This window comes from Marmota flaviventris, chromosome 2 (assembly GCF_047511675.1).
Source record: "Marmota flaviventris isolate mMarFla1 chromosome 2, mMarFla1.hap1, whole genome shotgun sequence".
Taxonomy (NCBI): Eukaryota; Metazoa; Chordata; class Mammalia; order Rodentia; family Sciuridae; genus Marmota; species Marmota flaviventris.
Genome location: NC_092499.1, coordinates 14,514,327 through 14,533,860, shown reverse-complemented (window position 1 = coordinate 14,533,860; position 19,534 = coordinate 14,514,327). Strand labels below are relative to the sequence as shown.

At 48.6% G+C, this 19,534-nt stretch overlaps 1 protein-coding gene across 6 annotated transcripts in view; it reads right to left on the bottom strand.

The window, feature by feature from the left end:
- The window catches only part of Ttc7b (tetratricopeptide repeat domain 7B), a 235,446-nt gene that overhangs the window by 45,949 nt on the left and 169,963 nt on the right, over window positions 1-19,534 (bottom strand). For 4 of the 6 annotated variants that reach the window (XM_071607605.1, XM_071607604.1, XM_071607608.1 and 1 more), the window contains 4 exons: window positions 14,067-14,183; window positions 7,253-7,350; window positions 2,819-2,983; window positions 614-664 (listed from right to left, as the gene is read on the bottom strand). In XM_071607605.1, coding sequence (XP_071463706.1) covers window positions 614-664; window positions 2,819-2,983; window positions 7,253-7,350; window positions 14,067-14,183 — 431 coding nt within the window. The remainder of the gene's footprint in view (window positions 1-613; window positions 665-2,818; window positions 2,984-7,252; window positions 7,351-14,066; window positions 14,184-19,534) is intronic. The other 2 variants (XM_071607606.1, XM_071607607.1) reach the window with 2 other exon arrangements.

Below are 19,534 nucleotides of genomic sequence, written 5' to 3'. Positions count from 1 at the left end.
GGCAGGAGACAGACCATTTCCCAAAATTTGACCAGATAGAATAAAGGGCGTAGGAAACATCTTTTAGGGAATTGATCACTCACTAATGACTTAAAAGCACTGATCCTACTTCGGGGGAATTGCTTAGTCTCCTTTGACTTTTGGTAGATGCGCTTTTAAGTTTTATGATATCTGCCTTAAGAAAAATTAACAACAAGGATGGCTTTTCTACAGTGGCTTTTCAATAGTGGCTACACCGGAAAGGATGTCGAGATTCAACCGGTTCTCTCTACCTATCACTCACAGGAGATCCACCATGGGGGCCAGGGCCACACTTTCAATAAGTGCCATCTGTCCACTGCCTGCCCTAACCTGGGCCATTTCCCAGACACTCCTTCCTCTCTAGTCCTTCTCAGACCAATACTGCCTCACAGTGTTTGAACCAGGCTGTGCTGGTGCCCTAGCATCATAGGGGAGCTGGTCCCAAGTGGCAGAGCAGGCAGGCAGGCGGCAGCGAGAGGGCCACAGCACCCCAACATCCCAACACTGGACAACCACAGCACACACACCACAGTGGAGGAAGGTGTGACTCTGGAGCCCCTCGGAAGGGTTAGTAGATTGGTAAACTACTTACTAACTGAAAAAAGGGAAGGAAAACCATGAAAGTATGCTTCTGGAGAGTTGCCTTGGAACAACAGATCAAACCAAAAATTAAAACCAAGAAACAAAATAGTTGAAAAATTCAAAATTAAGGCTATAAACACAAAGAGAGTTCTAATAATCTTCCAACTGTAAGTCTGGCTGTCTGGAATTAGATTTCAGTTCAGGAGTCACACACACATACACACACACATACACACGCATTTTTTAACCACACAAAGGCCAGTGGACATTCCCTCTCCACGTGCACCCGGCACACAGAAGTTGACCAATTCATGTAATGTGCTTTGCTTCCAGAGCAGGAAATTCCAAAAGGAAGGAAAAATAATGAAATGAGCAGGGTTTGGATCTTTCCACATAGTAACCCTAATCCTGAGTCCAACAATATGCAGGGCTGGGCTAGTTTTTATTCCTAGAATGTCAAAGGGCAAGAGGTAGAAATTCACAAAACCTCAGGCCTTGGCTACCTGCTTGTCCTAGGAAAGAATTGGGATCCAAATTCATTACAACTATAGTCAAGAAATTCTACATTTATCAGTAGGTCCCCCCTTGACTAAGTGTCCCTTGGGTGCTTCAAGCTTAGGTGAAACAAGGACACTGGCTTCACCAAGAATAAATGCTAAGTGTGACTTGGGATGTACTACGTTCAGCAGAAAGGCGAGTGGGTGCTCATCATCCCACAATTAGCCAGTTCACCTGATGTGCCCCACTGGAAGAGCCAGAACCCCAGGCTTCAAAGGCCTAGAGGAACACAGAGCTCCCTGAAATGTAGGAACCCGCAGGTTGCAGAGGTGGCTGGGCCAGCTGTGCAGAAGGGACAGTCAGTGCAAACCTATAATTTTGTGCTAGGACAGTGAGATCCCAAACTCAGCAGAAGTCAATGTTAAAAACAATTTTTTTTTTTTTTGAAAAATCAAAGCTGGCCATTGTATTAAGGGAAAGTGTCTTATTTTGATAGTTTATAAACGTTATCTTCATCTTCTATTTCATAAACCCTGGGTTGCCATTACAGCCAAGTTCGGGACACTCCACATGCAGGAGTAGGCCAGGGTGTTGCTCAGTGTGGATGGTTTACTTCAGACAAGCCCTGCGCTCCTGTGCTGGCTTTCTGTGGGTCAGCAGCTCCGATCCATCCTAGAGAAGAGCCCAGGAAAGAAAGCAGCTCCTTCTGGCAGCCATCCCACTTAGGAGCTTTGGTTTAGCATATAACTGAGCATTTGGGACAAAGATGAGCCCTTATAAATCATAGATACAGAGATTAAATTTTCTGGCAGTGCTGGCAGCAAAGTGCACATTAAATAAACGAGTGAAAGAAAACAAGGATAGGCTCTCCGGGGAAATCCGTATTTAGGTCCTTTTTAAGGACTTTACCAATCAGTGTTGCATTTTAATAAAGGGATTTTTTTTAATTGACAGATTCTAGAACTCCCTAAAGTAGACTTTCAGAATTTCTGTATTATTTAAAAGCAAGATTAGACTAAAATGCTGTTCAATTTCCCTATGTGGTTTAATGACACAAACCCAACGTTTTCTTTCCTTGCAAAATGGAAAACAATTTATAGCACCATTTCTCAAAAATGTGGTCCATACCCACTGGCATTGGAACCATAGGGGTGGTTTACAAATCCAGATTCCTGGGACCCACCTCAGGCCCATTTACCTTGTGGGTGGAGCCCAGGAGACTGGTAGACCTTAAAGTCCCTTGTGAGAACCACATACTTAAGAGCATATGCCCATTATCTTTAGAGTATGGCCTTGATTAGTATATGGTAGTTGAACTAATTTCATTTCTAAGTTGAAACCCAGAAGTTTTTAGGATTAAATTATTATTTGCAAAATATTGTAATTTGCCTTTTCTTTAACAGGATTACTTTTTATGTATTTTTATCAAATCCAGAGAAGGACCCAAGAGTAAAGAGTAATGTTCTAGGAAAATCCAGTAAGTTCTGTTGAGGACCAGTCTCCTTCCTTCCAGAAGAGATTGGAACCTGGACACTAATGTCTACAACCCCAGGATCCCTCCTGCCCCACCAGCTTTGAATTTTCAAACAAGCAAGGTCTTCTCTGTGACAAATTTGATGGGAGTTTCCTATCCAGCTTATCAGTTAGGAAGATTATCAGAAACTAGAACATCAGGTAAATGAAGCAGGTCTGACAAGAAAGGAAAAACCATGTTTACAGAGAGAGGGTTCCCGGTGGGGACCTGAGTCACTGAATGAATGAGGCGCAGGGGGCCACACAAAGGTATCAGGTTTGGGATGAGAATGGAGACGAGAAGATACAAACAGGTGGAGAGGAGATTCGGTTCTTGAAGGAGAGGAGGAGGAGGAGGAGCACTCTGACACTAAAAAAGTAAAAGAGAGGAAAAAAAAGGATAAAGGCAAAATAAAACAAAACAAACTTTAAAACACAAAGAAAAAATAAACTAGCTTTAAATATACTCACATAAGCTGCAAAGAAAATGAAGTCATGTAATACACAATCATTCCTCTATTTGAGAATAGAATACAAGTGCTTTTCGAAGAAAACAAATTTGTTTTTCCACTGGTTATTTAATTGTTTTGCAATAATATCATGGAACAAATGTAACTCAGATATACCTGGGCAGAGTCAGCAGTGTGAGCCACCGAAAATAATACACGTTTAACCTACAATGTCTAGGGTATTCTCTAGGACACTACTGGCTTTTCAACTGGAAATGGTTAGAATTTGACTTTCCATAGATTTGTTTTTCATGAGAAGCACTTATATAAGGTCCACTTCAAAACTACAGTTTCCCAAGGTGCAGTGTGCTGGGTGCAATGACGTCACGGGCTCAGCATGGTGATGATGGAGTGGTAGGAAAGCTTTCTGAAGTGGTCTACAGTGGTGGGGTGCACTAGTCGGGCACTCGGAAAAGGAAGCCTGCCCCGCTGCCTTCACATCTTACAGCTGGAGAGAGATGTGGCAGTGTTGAGACCGCCACAGCTGTAAGAAGAAACTTTCCCAAACAAAATGGATCAAACTTTCAAGTTAAAAAAAATTATTTGGCTTGGGAGAGGTATCCGGTAATATCTACCAATGATTAAAGATAAATCCCCTTACCCCACATCCTGTTTTGAAGGCAAGAGGAAGAAAAATAATTTTTTTCATCCTCTATTTAAGGAACTACCAACCTATTCCAAAGAAAAGACAATGACTCATAGCTTCAAAGTAAAGACTGTCACTCCATTTGACTCCCCTTTTTCACTGGCTGGGATGAATTAGATGACAGAGATGTAGGGGGAAGCATGTTCTGGAAGGGGGCTTTCTTGGTGGCCACATCCATCTGAGCACTGTCCTGCTCTGTTAGCTACCATGGACTAGGCCCATCCAAAGCTCACAGATGTGAGTTCCCTGTATTTTCCCACAGATCTGCACACAGTGGGAAATGATATTCCAGTTAATCGAACACTTCTGGAATCAAGAGCAGTGAGTCTGCAGGCTTCAAGACCCAGGTGTGTGATAATGGTATTGTGATATATATTTTAAAGTTCCTTTATATTAGAGAGAAAGAGATGGAACAGAGCACTAATTGCTGCAGATGGAGTAGGAGATGGGAGTTCACTCATATTAGCATCTCTCTTCTGGTATATCTGACTATTCTCCATCATAAATATTAAAAAATAAAACAATGAATAAACTTAGTTCTGGAAAAAAAAAAAAAGAAAACCGCTCCAAGAGGGCCTGTGGCCTCTTGGGATCATTTGCATAGTGTGGAGTCCTGGGTCATGATCCTGCCAATGCCAAACAACATTTGATGGATCATGATGGTGGAAGTTCACCATGGCACTGACCATGTACTCTTCTGAACGCCAGCACTGAGTGACTGTGCTCATGCTGGGTGCTGGTGCCCTTTAAAGGGAATTTGGGAAAGCCGTCAGGCGTGGACCCAGCCTGCTCCAATGCTAAAGATACACTGCTACCTCTAGGGCTTGGTTCTCCCAGACCATATCTCAGGGTCTTTTCTGTCACTTTGGGACCATTCTGACCTTGGATGGGTTCCTTTTCCCTTTTGTTCTTTAGCTCAGTTGCTTTCCTAAATAAGTAGGGCTCCAGTGGATGTTCAAAATTAGCCAGCTCTCTGAGCACCACTGAGCTGAAGACTGCAGGGAAGGAAAATGCCCGAGGTCAGGCCGGGTGGTAGGAGTCCCGACTATGACAGGTGGGGGTCATGTTTCACAGCTATGAAACAGGATGGGAAATTCTCTGTGGACAGCTATGGAGGCATCTGCAGGATCTGCTGGGAAGGGAAGAAGGTCAGGCGCTGAGCTACGCACACCACATGTGGCTGCTTACGTAAGGAGTGTGGGAAAGCACACCTGTGCTTATGTACACAAAAGAGCAGTGGAGGGTAAATAGAAGCTAACAAAAATGGCCCCTCTAGGGAAAGGTAAGGGAGGGCAGCAACACTTCTCTGTGGTATATTCAGAGTTAGAGTGTGGATTTCGAGTTTTGAAACAAAGTCAAGATGAGAGGGCGCTCCACAGGCAGGCCTTCTGCACAGGTGTGTGAGTAAGAGGGTGGCCTCTCCTGAGACCACGCCCAGACCCAGCTAAGCAAAACGGGGCTTCATTACTCCAGACTAGTGTCCTTTTACTTCCCGGGGAGCCTTCCAATCTTTCAGTTTCCCTTACTTACACTGTCACTTCAGAATATTTGACTCTGTAATAAAATAGCCTGTGACTGACTAGGCCCCCTCACATGGCCTTCCACCTCTGCTTCCCTGGTGTCTCAGGTCAATCAATGGTGTTCAAACAACATTTTGGGGCACTGGAGACTGACCAAAGGGAGGGATTCCTTTCTGCATAACAACTGTGACAACAAAATGGTTGCTGGCCCGAGTCCTGGGGCTTCAGTTCCTCCTCATTGTTCAGAAAGGGCACGGGAATCAGTAGCCCAGAATCCAACACCTGTGCTCCTGGGGAGTGACCAGGGGACCCTCCTGGGAGAGCAGCTGCACAGCCACCACTAAGGCCAAGGGTAAGGAGAAGGAATGGGCTAGGCCCACCCTGGGGCAGCAGGCCCCAGCCCCCTGGACAACATGGCATCTGAGAAGGTCCAACCTGAAGAGGAGCCTCCTGGGAGTTCTGGGGAAACCATCCTAGGGATTAAACGGGAGAATGGACAAGGGCCTCATGTATTTTCCATCACTATCTGTTTTCAATGTGATGTGGCATTCAAGTCTTGGGAAATTAAGACCCAAGCAAGCTGGAAGGAAATGGGGTCTAGATTTAGAATGACTGTCCTACAGGACACTAATGAGGGGGCCAGAGGGGCACTCAGCCCAGGGCATCCACAGAAGCTGTTGTAAATCAGCCCAAGTAAGTCGCTGCAGGGGGCCAGAGTGAATGCCGCTGGCTTCTCTCCCCTCCCTATGTCCCAGCCTTGCTAAAGCCTGACCCTCCATTTCCAAGAGTGAGGAGTCCATCAGCTGCAGGGAAGGAGCACACCCATGAGGCAGAGCTCTGCTGTGCTGCTCCACAGCACAGTCTATGCCCACCTATGACTGACCAATCCAGGGGACAGGGCTCTCCCGGGGTGGAGGACTTCCTGTGGTTTGGTTAGTTTGCAGTCTGAACAGAAGCTGAAAGCTGGCTTAAATCTTTGGACCTGGGAGCCCCAGAGCCTTGGTCTGACTTCTCAGGCTGACTTCCAGTTGGGTGGAGGGAGCCTGGTGGGAGTGCGGTCTGCGGCAGCTCTGAGTACCCCTTGGACCCAGCGCCACAGGGACCTCCCAGAGGCCTTACTCCCCCTACCCTGCCTGGGGTTGGATTTTCCAGGGGATGGGCTCTGTCAGGAACTGGGACATGGCACAAGGACAGAAAAGGGATTTTGAGATTCCTTTCATGAGGACAACCCATTAAAGACCAGGCATATCCAGACAGGAATTAAGCCTTAGTGGGTGGGGGAGAAGAGAGAGAAGTGGGTTCTAAATGACGTTCTAGAACTACCTTTGAGGCTCAAAGCTGAGTGAATTTCATTTTGTTTTGTGAGTCTACTGAGCCCCTCAAATTGTCGCTGAATAGTCAGTGTTACTGCTGGAATAGTCATTTGGAGCTGTGGAAATTAGGGGGGCATTCTCCCTGTACTGTAGCGTATGTGGTGCACACAAACAAAAGTACAAATCTCTGCTCAGAGGCAGTAAGTGTAACGGGCCATTGGGGGTGGGGACAGTGGAATGAAACAGCTCAGCACCCACTTGCTGCCCCACAGGCCCTTCTGGGTACACGTGTGTTTACGTGTGCAACCGACTAGAAATCAGAATGATGGATGTGGGCAATGTGGGCAAGCCCTAAAGGGAGGCAGAAAAACAGGGGAAACGGGATAGCATGGAAACCACCTGATTTTAGTCTCACATTTCAAGCTTCAGAGCCAGGGAAAACAGATTTCAAAGGGTTGTGCTGAGCAAATAACCTTCCTTTCCCCACTGTGACCCAACGCTTGAGGAGCCCAGGGGGGGCATGCGTCAGCTATGCATCACCTGTGAGCAGAGCTTTCCCCACCCTGGCCCCGCAGCCTGGCCACTCCACTCAGTGGCTGGCCCCACGTCCTCTTGGACACCATTTTGTCCCCTCTGACTTTGGATTCTCACCTGTCTCGGGATCACTGAAGTCTGGCAAAGTGATTGTGTTAAGCTGTCGTCTGTCGGCGATAGTTCTGTCTAAGAGGCTGCTCCCACGTCCAGAGTCACTGCAAAATACACTGTGAATGTCAGTTACCTGAGAAGTGGGAGGGGAGGGACAGAGACTCAACCAGTACCACTGGGCCAGTAAGGTGCAGTGGACACCTTTGGACGGGCTTTGGATGCGCCTCCGCATCTTCCCGCTTCCTGGCTCAGGCTGGGCTGGGATTTCTTTGAGCACTCAGTACCACAAACGTGCTTAAGCCACCCCACGGACCCTAATTCATTTTAGTCTCTTGTGTCATTATAAAAGATATGAAGATGAGAACTGCAAGCCAGGTTCTCCAGCCACCAGATGGGGAAACTGGTTGTTATTCTGTGCTACGAAGACTGAGGACCCGTGGAAGCCCTGACACGCCCCACCCTCCAAGATGACTTCATGAGCCAACAGTCCACACAGGCATTCCTGAACCTCGAGTCCTGAGAAAACAGCCAGAACATTTCTAAAGACCCCTGATGCCCAGGCCACTCCAGACAAACAAATGGGAATTTCTGGGGCAAATTTCAAAGCTCCTCAGATGGTTCTATGTTGCAGCTGCTAGAACTGAGGACCCCTGGCCTGCTTCTCAGAGGGTGAGCGCAGGCATGGGCTCGAACATGACCCAAAGACAAGCCTTGAGATGCACTGCATGGGTGACAGGCTATTTAATACTGAGGGACAAGTGCCGTGAGGAGACATAAGGAGCTGGTCACAGCAGAGCTGGAGCTGGGGCCCTGTCCAGCTGAGGTTCTGAGAAGGCCGGCTGAGGAGACTTGAAAGGACTTGGGAAGAACATGCAGGGTCTTGACAACCACTTGCCACTCCCACCAGCTCCCAATGCTGTCCCCCTCTGCTGAATCCCCCCTCCCTCCTGGCACCATCCATCCAGCAAAGTCGCGTGGACACCACCCAGGCCTGCGGGGATCAAACAGTTAAGGGAACTTAGCCCCCAAAGACTTTGTTTTTTTGCAATTCTGGGAAGTTTTTAAGTAAACACTGTTGTTTCCCCCTTCCCTGCCCCTGCCTCTGTCACGATATCTATCTGGGGGCTCTAAGTGTTTTTTTGGTTATTGTTAAGAAGTTCAAATTCTACAATAAAGGGACACAATTTCCTTCCTCTGTGCAGCTGCTGCTAAAATCAGTACAAACAAGGTTTGGTATGAAAGTCAGTGCAGTTCACAGGCTGCGGTGTCCCCGCCCAGTGATGCAGTCAGAGGGGTCCGTCTGCAGGAAGTGGAGGAAACGTCCTTGGTGGGACTGTGTCAGCCGGCACTTATTACATCATCCCTATAGGCACGCTGGAAATGCTCTATTAATTATTTCCACAACTGAGAAACAATCAGTGTCTCTAAGGAGAAGACATAAAAGAACATGTGCATTTTCAATAATTACAAATCTGGCTAAATGTATCCAGCACCAGTCTGCTCAGGTAGCATTTTTGATATAAATATTACAAAGGGTTAATTATCTGAATATGGCAATAGCCCCCTACATGGGAGACTGTCCCGAAATATAGAGACACTTTTCATCATTGTGGAGATTCCAGGATGCGTAATGAGGAGCTGGCATGGCAGGGGAAGGGCTGCCTGGCCATGTGGTGGCCAGACCCGGGACGTGGCTCAGCCGCAGTGCTGCTTCGCCAAGCTTCAGAGCATGGGTTTGGCTGCCATGTGTGCTGCTTTGAAAGGACCCGGAAAGTGGGTCCTGGAACCCAGCTGGAGGTCTTGGTTCCCATCCCACATCTGTCACTCGGCAGTAATCATTTTGAGCAAAGCCAGTTCCCTGTGCCTTGGTGACTTCCCTGGTCAGGTTGAGGATAAGGATTATCTTTCTACATAGAACTGGGTAAGGAGGGAATAAGCTGTAGATGTAGACAGAACATTCTGAAGGGGTGTGACTTCGTGACACATGGCAGGTGTCATTATGAATACTCCCTCTCCAAATATGCATCTGGGGTTGACATGGCTGGCTGCTTCCTGGAGACATCTGCCCTGCCTTCTGGGGCAGCCGTGGGAGGCGTGGGAGGCCTCCTACTCCAAACACTAGAAACCCCAACTGAGCCCATAATACTGATTTGTGAACCTTGCTCACTGACAACAACACAGGGCCCATGTCCCTTGTCCCTCCACCAGTGGGGAAATTTTGAGTAGTTATTTCCTCAGTTTGCCTTCCATAGTTCCCCCCGAAAACAGTATATAAGCAACAATTGACCATTCAAAATGGAGCTGTTTTGTTCCATACTGAATGTTTTCTGTCTAAAAATAATTAGGTATTTATGACTGATTAAACATTTTGCTTGTTGCTTTAACCAATTTTTAGTTCTTCATTTACATGTTGTAGAGTTTTATCCAATCAAGACTTGCCTTTGCGAAAGCCCACAGATCATGGGGAAAAGAGCTAGGGAATGAATGTCTTGGTCAACTCTGGAGACTCCTGAGTTTTCCCTGGCCAGTCTCTCTCACACAGACTGAAAGTTACCTTCCTTTCTCCCTCTGGACACTGCCTTCATGGGCAGTTCCCATGGACCCCCCAGCACCTCATCTCTCCTCTCCTATATCTGGCCCTGAGGCTGATGGGAGCAATTCCCCATGAGGGCTAGGGCTGAGGCTGTGGTTCACTGTGGAGTGCTTGCCTAGAATGTGTGAGGCCCTGGGTTTGATCCTCATCACCACATTAAAAAATAAAGTAAAATAAAATAAAGGTATTGTGTCCATCTATAACTAAAAAATTATACATACTAAAAAAATGAGGTGGGCTGGAAGAGAGAGAAGCCGTTCCTGCTCAGCAGTGCTGGGAAGTGGTCTAGGTGAGGAAAGCAGAAGGACCCCTGAGCCGTGGCACACAAGCTGAGGTATCCACTTGCCTAGATGCACACATGCAGTGAATTTCTCTTCCTCATCACGAATGAAGATTCAGATATACTGTATATTGTAATGCCAGTTAACGTGACACCGAAAATTGAAAGCCTCTCCTGGAAATCTTTACAGTCCACAGCCATCCAGAGGGAAGAGGTGGTGGTGGACCAGGAGTCAGAACCCTGGACTTCTTGCCACTTCTCAACTCCTGGGAAATTTGTGGCACACAACAAATACGAGGACAAAGGGGTGGAGGGCAGAGCACAGGCAGACAGAGAGGAACTTTTACTTTTTTATCCCTAGGCTTCCTGGGCCTATAGAATCAAGGCAAGTTCCTAAAATAGCCAAGCCTCAACATTACCTTCAGTAAAATGGGTATGCTATAACATGACATCTGCCCGTTATATCTGTCTTCTTTGGAGATGAAATGAAAGAATGGTCCCTGTAAAGAAAAGCTCTGCCCAAATGCTGATAGCTGTGAGCAAGACATGGGGTCTCCAGCTTCCAACTGAGATCAGAGCAAAGAAAGTATGTAAGTGTGTGTGTGTGTGTGTGTGTGTGTGTGTGCGCGCACACACTAACTTTAAATGCTATTTGTTGGTAAGTGACTGAAATAGGACTTAGGAATCAAAGTGGCATGAAGAGGGAAAGACGTAGTTAGCAATTAAAAAGGAAGGAAGGAAGGAAGGAAGGAAGGAAGCTGGCCATTGCCTTGGGAGAGGCGGCCCCCTGCCATGGAGCGAGCTCTGGTGTCAGGCAGACCTGGCTGTGAATCACAGCTCTACTGCTCATTTAATTGGGCAAACTGAGGCAAGTCATTTACCCTCCTTTAGCTTCAATTTTTTTTCCCTACAGGATGGAAATAACAGTAGCTATTTTGCAAGGCTGATGCAGAGATTGAAGGTAGCACATTAACGCCGGTGCAGCGCTGGCACTGTGAATTTAAATAACCGTGGTCATTAGCGAGCCTTGCTGAAGTGCTGTGCTACCCAGGCAGGCAGCCTGCCGGGGCCTTCTGGTGAGATTCTGGTCAGATTCGCACTGTCCTGAGTGGCCAAGTCAATATTCACAAGAACTCAGGGAGCTTTGCATTTTACTAAGGGAGGTTAGACAAAATACTAGACAGATTTCTATCCTAAATGCAAGCAAAACTGCAGACCATGGGAAAGAAAACGAAGGCTTCTGAAGCTCCAAACACCCTGTCATAGGCACCGTGAGCTGGAGATGCCACCACCACTGAGTCTGCAGCCAGAGCTGCATTCTGCAAGTACAGGGGACCTGCTAGCCAAGGCTTCCCAAGCTCAGCTCGGCCAGGAGCAAAAATAAAGAGGGCAGGAGCTGCAGGGACCACGGACTCAGCGTCTGTTTTCAGTGTGGCCACTCCCTCCCAGTGACTGCCCACCACCTCCTAGGCTGCTTGCAGCCCTGGGGGCCTGTGCCGAGCCTCTGTATGGACTCAGCAGGGGAAAAAGGTGGGAGGGCTGGAAGCTTCCTAGCAGGTGGAGCAAAGGGCCCTGCTGCAACTGCGCATGTGCAGAAGCCAGGGGGCCAGGAGCCAGGGAGTCAGCATGAACCTACTCCAGACAGAAACCAACTGCTTCCTACCAAAATCTTTCTGCATAGCTTTCAGTTTGTTTTATTTTTAGGAAGGGATGCTTCTCGTGTTCATGCGATCACTTGTTCATGCGATTCTACCCTTTTCTAAAGCCTGGTGTGACCCAAAGACAGCCTCTAGGCTGCTGGTCCCACCTTGCCTCATCTGGAGGCTAGGATGTGTGCTCACCTCACAACACACTGCCCTCCCTCTTTATGATTTCCTCTATGGCCAGGATCACTGCTTACCCAAGCAGACTGGGAGCACAGCTAAATTTGCCCAATGGTAAGGACTGCTGGAGAAGTATATATTTATATCCCAGAGAAAATAAAGTTAAAAAATAAAACAAAACAGGAAGCTTCTTAATAAGAAGCTGCTCAGTACTCCCCCCCACCCCATTGTCCCCCGCCCCATGCTTTGGAAAAAGCAGCTCTGAGTAACTGCAGGAGCCTCCTCCACTATCCCAACCCCACCCAGGCTCTGTGCCCAAAGCCGAGTCCTTTCTGCTCTGCCCCGAGAGATCCTGCAGGAAACGGAGGAAGTATGGTCAGAGCCCAACATTTGGTTAAGTATTTTTAAAAAGCTTTCCAATTCTGCTATTTCTTTCTCCTCACATTCAATATTCTTGGTTGCTAAGTGGGAGGAAATGTGGGGAGGTGGGAGAGGTGTGGAGAGCTGAGGGAAAATTGGCAACACGAAAGCTGATGGGTTTATTTTCTCCTTTTTAAAGGGGGTACTGGCGAAGGATGTGCTCCAGCACGGAGGCAACCAGCTGGGGCAGTATCTGCTGTTAGCTCCGTGACGAGGCAAAGGCTCCCCAAATCCTGATGCTACTGATAGGCCACGGGTGGGGGCCTGGGGGAGACAAATATAGGCTTTCCCATTTTGCTTACAGACTTAAGACTGTCAGATCAACTGCATGAGAGGGAAGAGACCAGCCTCGTTATTATACTTCACCAGGAAGAAGGACCCACAGTCACAGGAGACCATCAGCCCTTGTGGCTGGCTTTCCAGGCTGAGCCCCTCCTTCAGCTGCTCCACCATAGGCTGGTCACAGTTCTAGCTAGGGTCAGTTCACAGTGGCCAGCCCCTTCACAGAGCCCTGATTTTGAACACTACTTTTTTTTTTTTTTAACTGCAGAAGCTTTTGTAAAACAAAATCTCACAGGGAGCCCTGCCTTTGTTCTGTGGTGCCTACCTACACCCCCACTTTGCCTTTCCACAGTTCTTTGCAGACCATGGCCACCAGCCCACACCATTGGTGCTCATTTACCATTTTCAGGCTCCAGATTCTTCAGAGCATAACAGGGGCTGTCCATACACCTTGCCATGAACTTGGAAAGCTCAAGTGCAGGAGCAGTTATGTGAATTCGCCTGACTCATTGGGTCCCCCTGCATTAGATTACTTCCTCCCCAGGGCAGGGGACACTTAGTAACCCAAACATGTCAGGAAAAAGTGCCCAAGGCTTAGAAATGGGCAAATGGCTTCCCAGGTGTCTGCAGTGGGCTTCTGGGGGTGACTGGTCCCCATTCCCCAGGTCGGCTGCCTCTAAAGGGTGGCACCTTTGGCTTCAACAGGAAGCCAAAGTTAACTGGGGTACTTTACGGCTTTAAAGGGCAAAAACTAACCACAGAAAACTGATAATAAGACAAATGGGTTTTGTCTGGTAGAGCTACAGTTGATCTCTACCCTGTCGAGAACATAACCCTAAACAATGCATTTCATTGTCTCATAGGATACTGTTTTTTGCATCTATTTGCAAATTCATTTCAGCATTTCTGCCTATACAAATGTTTTTCAAATTATTCTTTGATCCAGTCTTAACACTGTACTTACTTAGTGAGGTAAGTAGAAACTTTGTCATGTGTTTAGTTTATATTTGTATGAAAAGTGATTTTAATTTTTTTGAAATTATATTTTATCATGCTGAGAACAATTTCCTCTGTCCTTAGTAGGACTGTGCAGGTTCAGCTCTATTGCAAGATCCCCACCTGGAATATATATCACTGACTAGGATAGACTCTCATTACCAGGCAGATGGCCAGACTTGTCACAGAAGTTAAGAAAATGGCTGGTAGAGAGAAACTGGAGAAAGCACCATTACCAGATGCGCCTAGAGGTCACCATGGCCCATAGCTTGAAGGCCCCATCAGCCTCTGGGAGAGAAGTTCCTTAAAGTGACGTGAAGCTCCATCCCTACTATGTTGATGCCCACTAAAGGTCTATCAGAGATGGTACTGATAGGTGGAGACCCATGCAAAAGCCACACAAAACAGGCGCCACTGGCCCCTTACCTGGGATTGGTCAGGTTGTAGCAGGATTTCCATATCTGTAACATGTGCTTACAGGTGAGCAGTGCCTCATCTGGGCCCCGGCAGAGGGACTCCAACTTCACTTTGGAAAACAGTAGTCTACAGGGGAAGACAGGGAGAACAACACAGGTCATGCCAGGGGGCTGCCACTTGAACACACAGAGAGGTGGTCTCAGCCAGGGGCAGCTGCACTCAGAATGGGGACATGCCTGAGTGTTGTAGGGGGCAGTGGCTACAGCGCCAAGCATTCTAGAACCCCAGCTCCATGTCTGCCTTTGCGTAAGTCTCACCAGGGAGGCAAATGCAAGTGCAGGGCAACTAACTGTGGTAGGGTTAGCGCATCAGAGCGGCCACTTTTACTTTGAACACTGGGATTTTATTAAGAGCATGTCTTTTAGAACAAAACCAACTTATCTATGAAACATCATTAAAAGTGAGTGTTGATTTATTTACAAAATTACACAAGGGATGTGACTCCATTGATATAAATATCTACAGAAAACCCTCTGCGCTGCTTATCATCTGGGAAGCTTGGAAAGCCTGGCCTGAAGGCACGCAAAGGGGTGCTGAGCAGGCGCTCCCTGCTGGGTCGGCCCAGCCTGCTATTCAGGGGCTACCCAGTAACACACCCCAGAGTCACCAAGGCGTCTTTTCCCTAGTTTTGTCCCCACCACTGGCTTCAGCCTCTCTCCATTCCTGAGTGCTAAGCTCAGAACCTTCACTTTCTTGGCCCAGCAGCCATACCCAGCCCCAGAGTCTCCTGTCTGTCTGTGGACATCAGCCTGTGTGGCTGCAGACCTCAGGGTTTTGGTCCCTGGACTCACCACCACTCACTGTCCTGGAGGAAGCCTCAGCACGGGGCCAGGTTCCCTCCCAGTGGTCTTCCTGTCCAGCTCTCAGAAACCCAATCTTTTTAGTCCCAGCAATGATTCTTACTGCCTGCAGCAACATGTCCCAATTCTCTAGCCCCCAGAGACACCACCCCTGGCCATTCTCCTCTCACGGTGCCATGTATCCCCTCCCATGCCTCACATCCTATGGGATGCTTTAGTCCTGCCAATGCAAGCCACTGGCCAGACACCATGCTTCTTGAGCCCCATTGCTATGTACGCCGCATCTCGAGAGCAGTCTCTACCAGTCCACCTCTCTCCAGCTCCTCTTCGGAGCAGCTAAAGCCCAGCGTCAGTGACTAGGTCTCCTGGTGATGCCACTGCCACATCTGCACCTTCTACCCAGTGAGGCCCAGAGCGGCTGGTGTTTGTGGTTAAAGGGAGGTAGCGACTGCTGCAGTCACTGAAGGTCTGCTGTGTGCCAGGCCTCTCTTGGCAGGTGTGTCCTATACGCCAAGGCTGTGTAGCTGCCCTCTGGCCATGTGTTTTCTGGAAGTGATTTTCCTCATGACGGTCAGAGCCTTGATCCCTCTCCCTGTCCTCCCCTCACAGCCTTGCACTGTGCTGAGGTCTACAGGCCTTTCCTCAACATCTGCTTGTGGACAACTTCTCTGTAAACCACAGGAGATGGAGATGTGTTGCCAGCAATCTCAAATACACAGGAGAGTTCCTTGACCTTGCAGGTGAGACAGCCTTCTCCGGTGGTCCCTGAGGAGCCAGGTCTCTTCCCACTGCAAGTGATGAATGAGAATGGTCCTGCTGTCACCACCCAAGCTCAGGACTGGGTCAGCACCAACCACTTCCTCTGCATGGAACAAAGGGAGCCTAAGGGGTTCTGGTGGCTCCCAGGGGGTTCTAGGCAGCAACCACCTCAACCAGGGTTTGCAGAACCTGGGCTGATGGGACGATGGCCCTGGTGGTGGGAAGGACACAGTGTCTGGCCTAGAAGCAGAAGGGCAGAGAGCAGCACGGCCAGATGTGAGAAGGGGTTTGGCCTACGCTTCACAGCTTGAAGTTCCCCTGAAGCCTTACTGGGGCCACTTACGGGGAATGGCAGCCACTCTGGGTGTCCCAAGGGGTTTTTAAAGGAACTGGAAGCTGGTTCTGCAGAGTCCAGAATGTGGCAGGAGTCCCTTCCCCCCAGAATCTCCACCAAATTCAGGTCCCATGGGAGGCTTGTTAAAGGCAGTGATACCTGCCAGTGGTCACCTATCCACCTTGGTGGACTCTACCCAGAGGCCCAGAAACTCCTCTGGATGAGGGGTTAGGCAACTGTACCAGGGGAGACACCCCAGGACAGTGGTCAGCCAGAAGGCCATGCCGCTGGCACTGCACGGAGGGAGGATCTTACAGGCATGCGGAACCCCTCTGGCTCGGCCAGGCTCAGAGGAGGGCCACAGAGCGGGTGGGAAGGTTCCCCTGCCCGGTGGGTGGCGGTGCAGCTTTCACGGCAATTACCAGGAGCCCTTTCACTGCACCCAAAGTACAAAACACCAAAGCACGCATCTAAGCTTCAGCTTGGGGGAACAGTTCTGTGCAAGGCTTTTTGGCTGGAAAAAGAACTTCTAATTAACATGAAATAACAGCTTTCAAACACTTGACTCAGGATATGGAGTTGAAAAGGTGTGGGCTGGATTTAAGGGAACCAGACAGGAAGAACAATAGTAGAACCGCTGAGCTCCAAGGATGGAAAGGACACTTGGGAGTGAGGCCAGAGGGACAGCATGAGAGATGTCTGCAGAGGAGAGAAGCAGGAAAGCCCAGAGCACAGGCAGGGATTCCAGCCCTCCAGCCAGCAGCAGGTCTGTGCGCTGCGACACACCTGCCAAGCTTCTCTGACACACGGGGGAGGGATGCTCAACACACAGCTTGGGGAGAGGGCCTGGCAAGGCGGTGCTGCCTTCTCACCCTTTCCCCAAACCTCAGCTGGCTCAGAGGTGGGAAGCAGTGCCGGAAACAGCCCCGGGACGAGTGTCCCTACGCTGCCGAACACTGCCTGCGCATCTCCAGGCTGCTCCAGCACAGAGCTGAGTTCACGAACACGCTTCACTCACGAGCTGCCACAGTCCATGGCCAGAGTTATTACAGAGTCACTGGACAGGAGACATCCAGAGGCAAAAACACGGTGATGAAAAAGCGTGCACAAACCAGCATTGGCTACATTTCAATCCGTTTAATCGTTGACCTGATGCGGAGCGCAGAGGGGTCAGCCAGGTGAGACCTCCTGCTGGCCAAGACACCAAATGCTACCATGACTTGGGTCAGCAGTCTCGTGCCAGCAGGTGTTCTCCTCACACCCTACAGCTGGCTCCAGGTGCAGTAACCTAATTTTTAAAAGGGAACTATTTTGTTCAAAGACTCATTGAAAACTTACATAAAATTAATTGAAGAAAAGAAGAACTGCGCTAAAATATCGACTGGACTCCATTACTGATAACCCAAGTTTAGCCTCAGCTGCAATGTCTTCTGTGCTCTGACTCCTGCCCACATGCTGGCCTCCCACAGGTCTGTTCATAGCCATCACGAATACCCCCAACTTGGGCCATGCCCAACTTTCTTCCCATACCCTCTGCCCTCACGCTCGAGTCTTCGCATACTCTGTTCCCTGTGCTTGGAAGGACTTTTCCATCCAGCCTCTCTGCCTTGAAGCACCTATTCCACCCTCGAGATCCAGCTCAAACTGCACCTCCTTACGGGAGGCCGCTCACAGAATAGGAGCCACGCCTCTAACAGAGATGCAATTACAACTCGCAGGAGAGCTCACGACCACGGAAAGGTGACCGGCCAGCCAGGAAACTTCTACTTTCAAGACCAGAAAATAACAACAGTAACAGCAGCTGCCAGACCCTAAATATTTAATTGCTGATTCTTACAACCCACAAATTAAGTGGAGGGTTGAGCAATTTGCCCTAGTTGATACCACTGGTGATTGTTGTTCACCCAATTCTGTGTGACTCCAAAGCACTCAACAAGGAACAGGAGGATGATTTCAAACCTAACCACACCACCAACACCAGCAGACACATCCAGCATCTAACCCATTGCCAAATAGCCAACACCCTAAAATGCATAAGGCTCTGGGTTAGAACCAGAAGGGAATGCAGAGTGGTACAAAGTACAGTCCCCAGAGAATGTATGGCTTAGTCAGGGCCCACTGTGGCCTTGAGGGGAAGTTGGGCAGCCGATCATTGCTCCTTGGCTATCTTGAATTCTTTAAAAAAATAATAGTCTGTGCGCGCGCGTGCGTGTTTCTGACTTGCCTTTCACAACAAAGTCTGCTGCATATAAAATTCTACTTATTTGAAGGACCCAGTTAATCAAAGTTTTACTTTATTACTTAAAACAAACAAAAATAATAGTATAATATCTAACCTGATTTGGGGAATTTTAAAAACACTCCTGAGGTAATTCTTGAAATACCAACTATGTTTGGCTTAGTGCTGAGCTCAGAAGGACTCACACCCCACCCTCACCCCACCCCTGGTAAGGGTCTGGAGCTGCAGCACTGTGACTTTATACTGTTTACTATAGGACATGAATCAAACTTTCATTTATCAGGGCCAAGCTGACCATCTAGTGCCCTGCCCAAGAAGACTTTCTGAACCCCTGGAAAGTGCCCCTTCACAGATCTATATTGGTCCCTGACTGTTGTTTGGCTTTATCCTGGACCCATCCCCCTGAGTCCTAGACTCCAGACCTGGGTAGGGAACCAGGTACCTGTTGAACTAAAGTTGAAAGATAGATATGTCTAAATGTGGAAATGCAATATGCCTCACAAAACCTTCTGATGAAGAACTCTCAATGAAAATAAATCAGAATAGTCTAGAGTAAAACTAAAGTAGTAACTCCCTCCATCTTATTTGGCAATGTAAAAAATGCCCTTGTGAAGTGTGGCCCGGAGGAACCATGCAGACTAGTACACCCAAACCTCCAAGCAGCCGACCTGTGAATGCTGCACTCACGGCAGCCCATTTAGAAGGACACCACAGGAATTTGAACATTTGGCATTCTGTGCTGACCTGTGTGGGTGAGCTCCTGGGCCCAGCATGCCAGGGTCCTTGCTTACCTACTGAACGCAGGCAGGGATGCAGAACAGCTGGGTGGAAAAGCCTGCTCAGGTGGGGCCCTGGCCGTGGGGCCCCAAGTGCCTTCCCAGCTCTCTCCCAAGGCCGGGGAGCCTGCATGGAGAGCTGGAATAGGCTTCAATCACCTGAAGAAAAGTGTGCATCTGTCCCCAGGTAGCAGAGCATATCAGCCCAGGTGGGTGGGGGCAGGTATGTTCAAATGAAATTTTAAACTGAGAAGGTGGTTTGGCAGACAATGGATTAAAATGTAAGAACTCAAAAGTGATATGCCAAAGCATGTGGTGAGAGAAGAGAGATGGAGACTGGAAGCCAAGTGAGTCAGCTGTGAACAGGATGAAGGGGAGGGTGAAGCAGGCCCCATGCAGCCCCCACTGGGGGAGGAGAGCACCAAATCCATCTAGCCAACCCCTCAGAAGGGGACAAGGGGTTCTTTCAAAGGTTCCAGTGTGGCTTTAAGGAAATCTACTTTCATCAC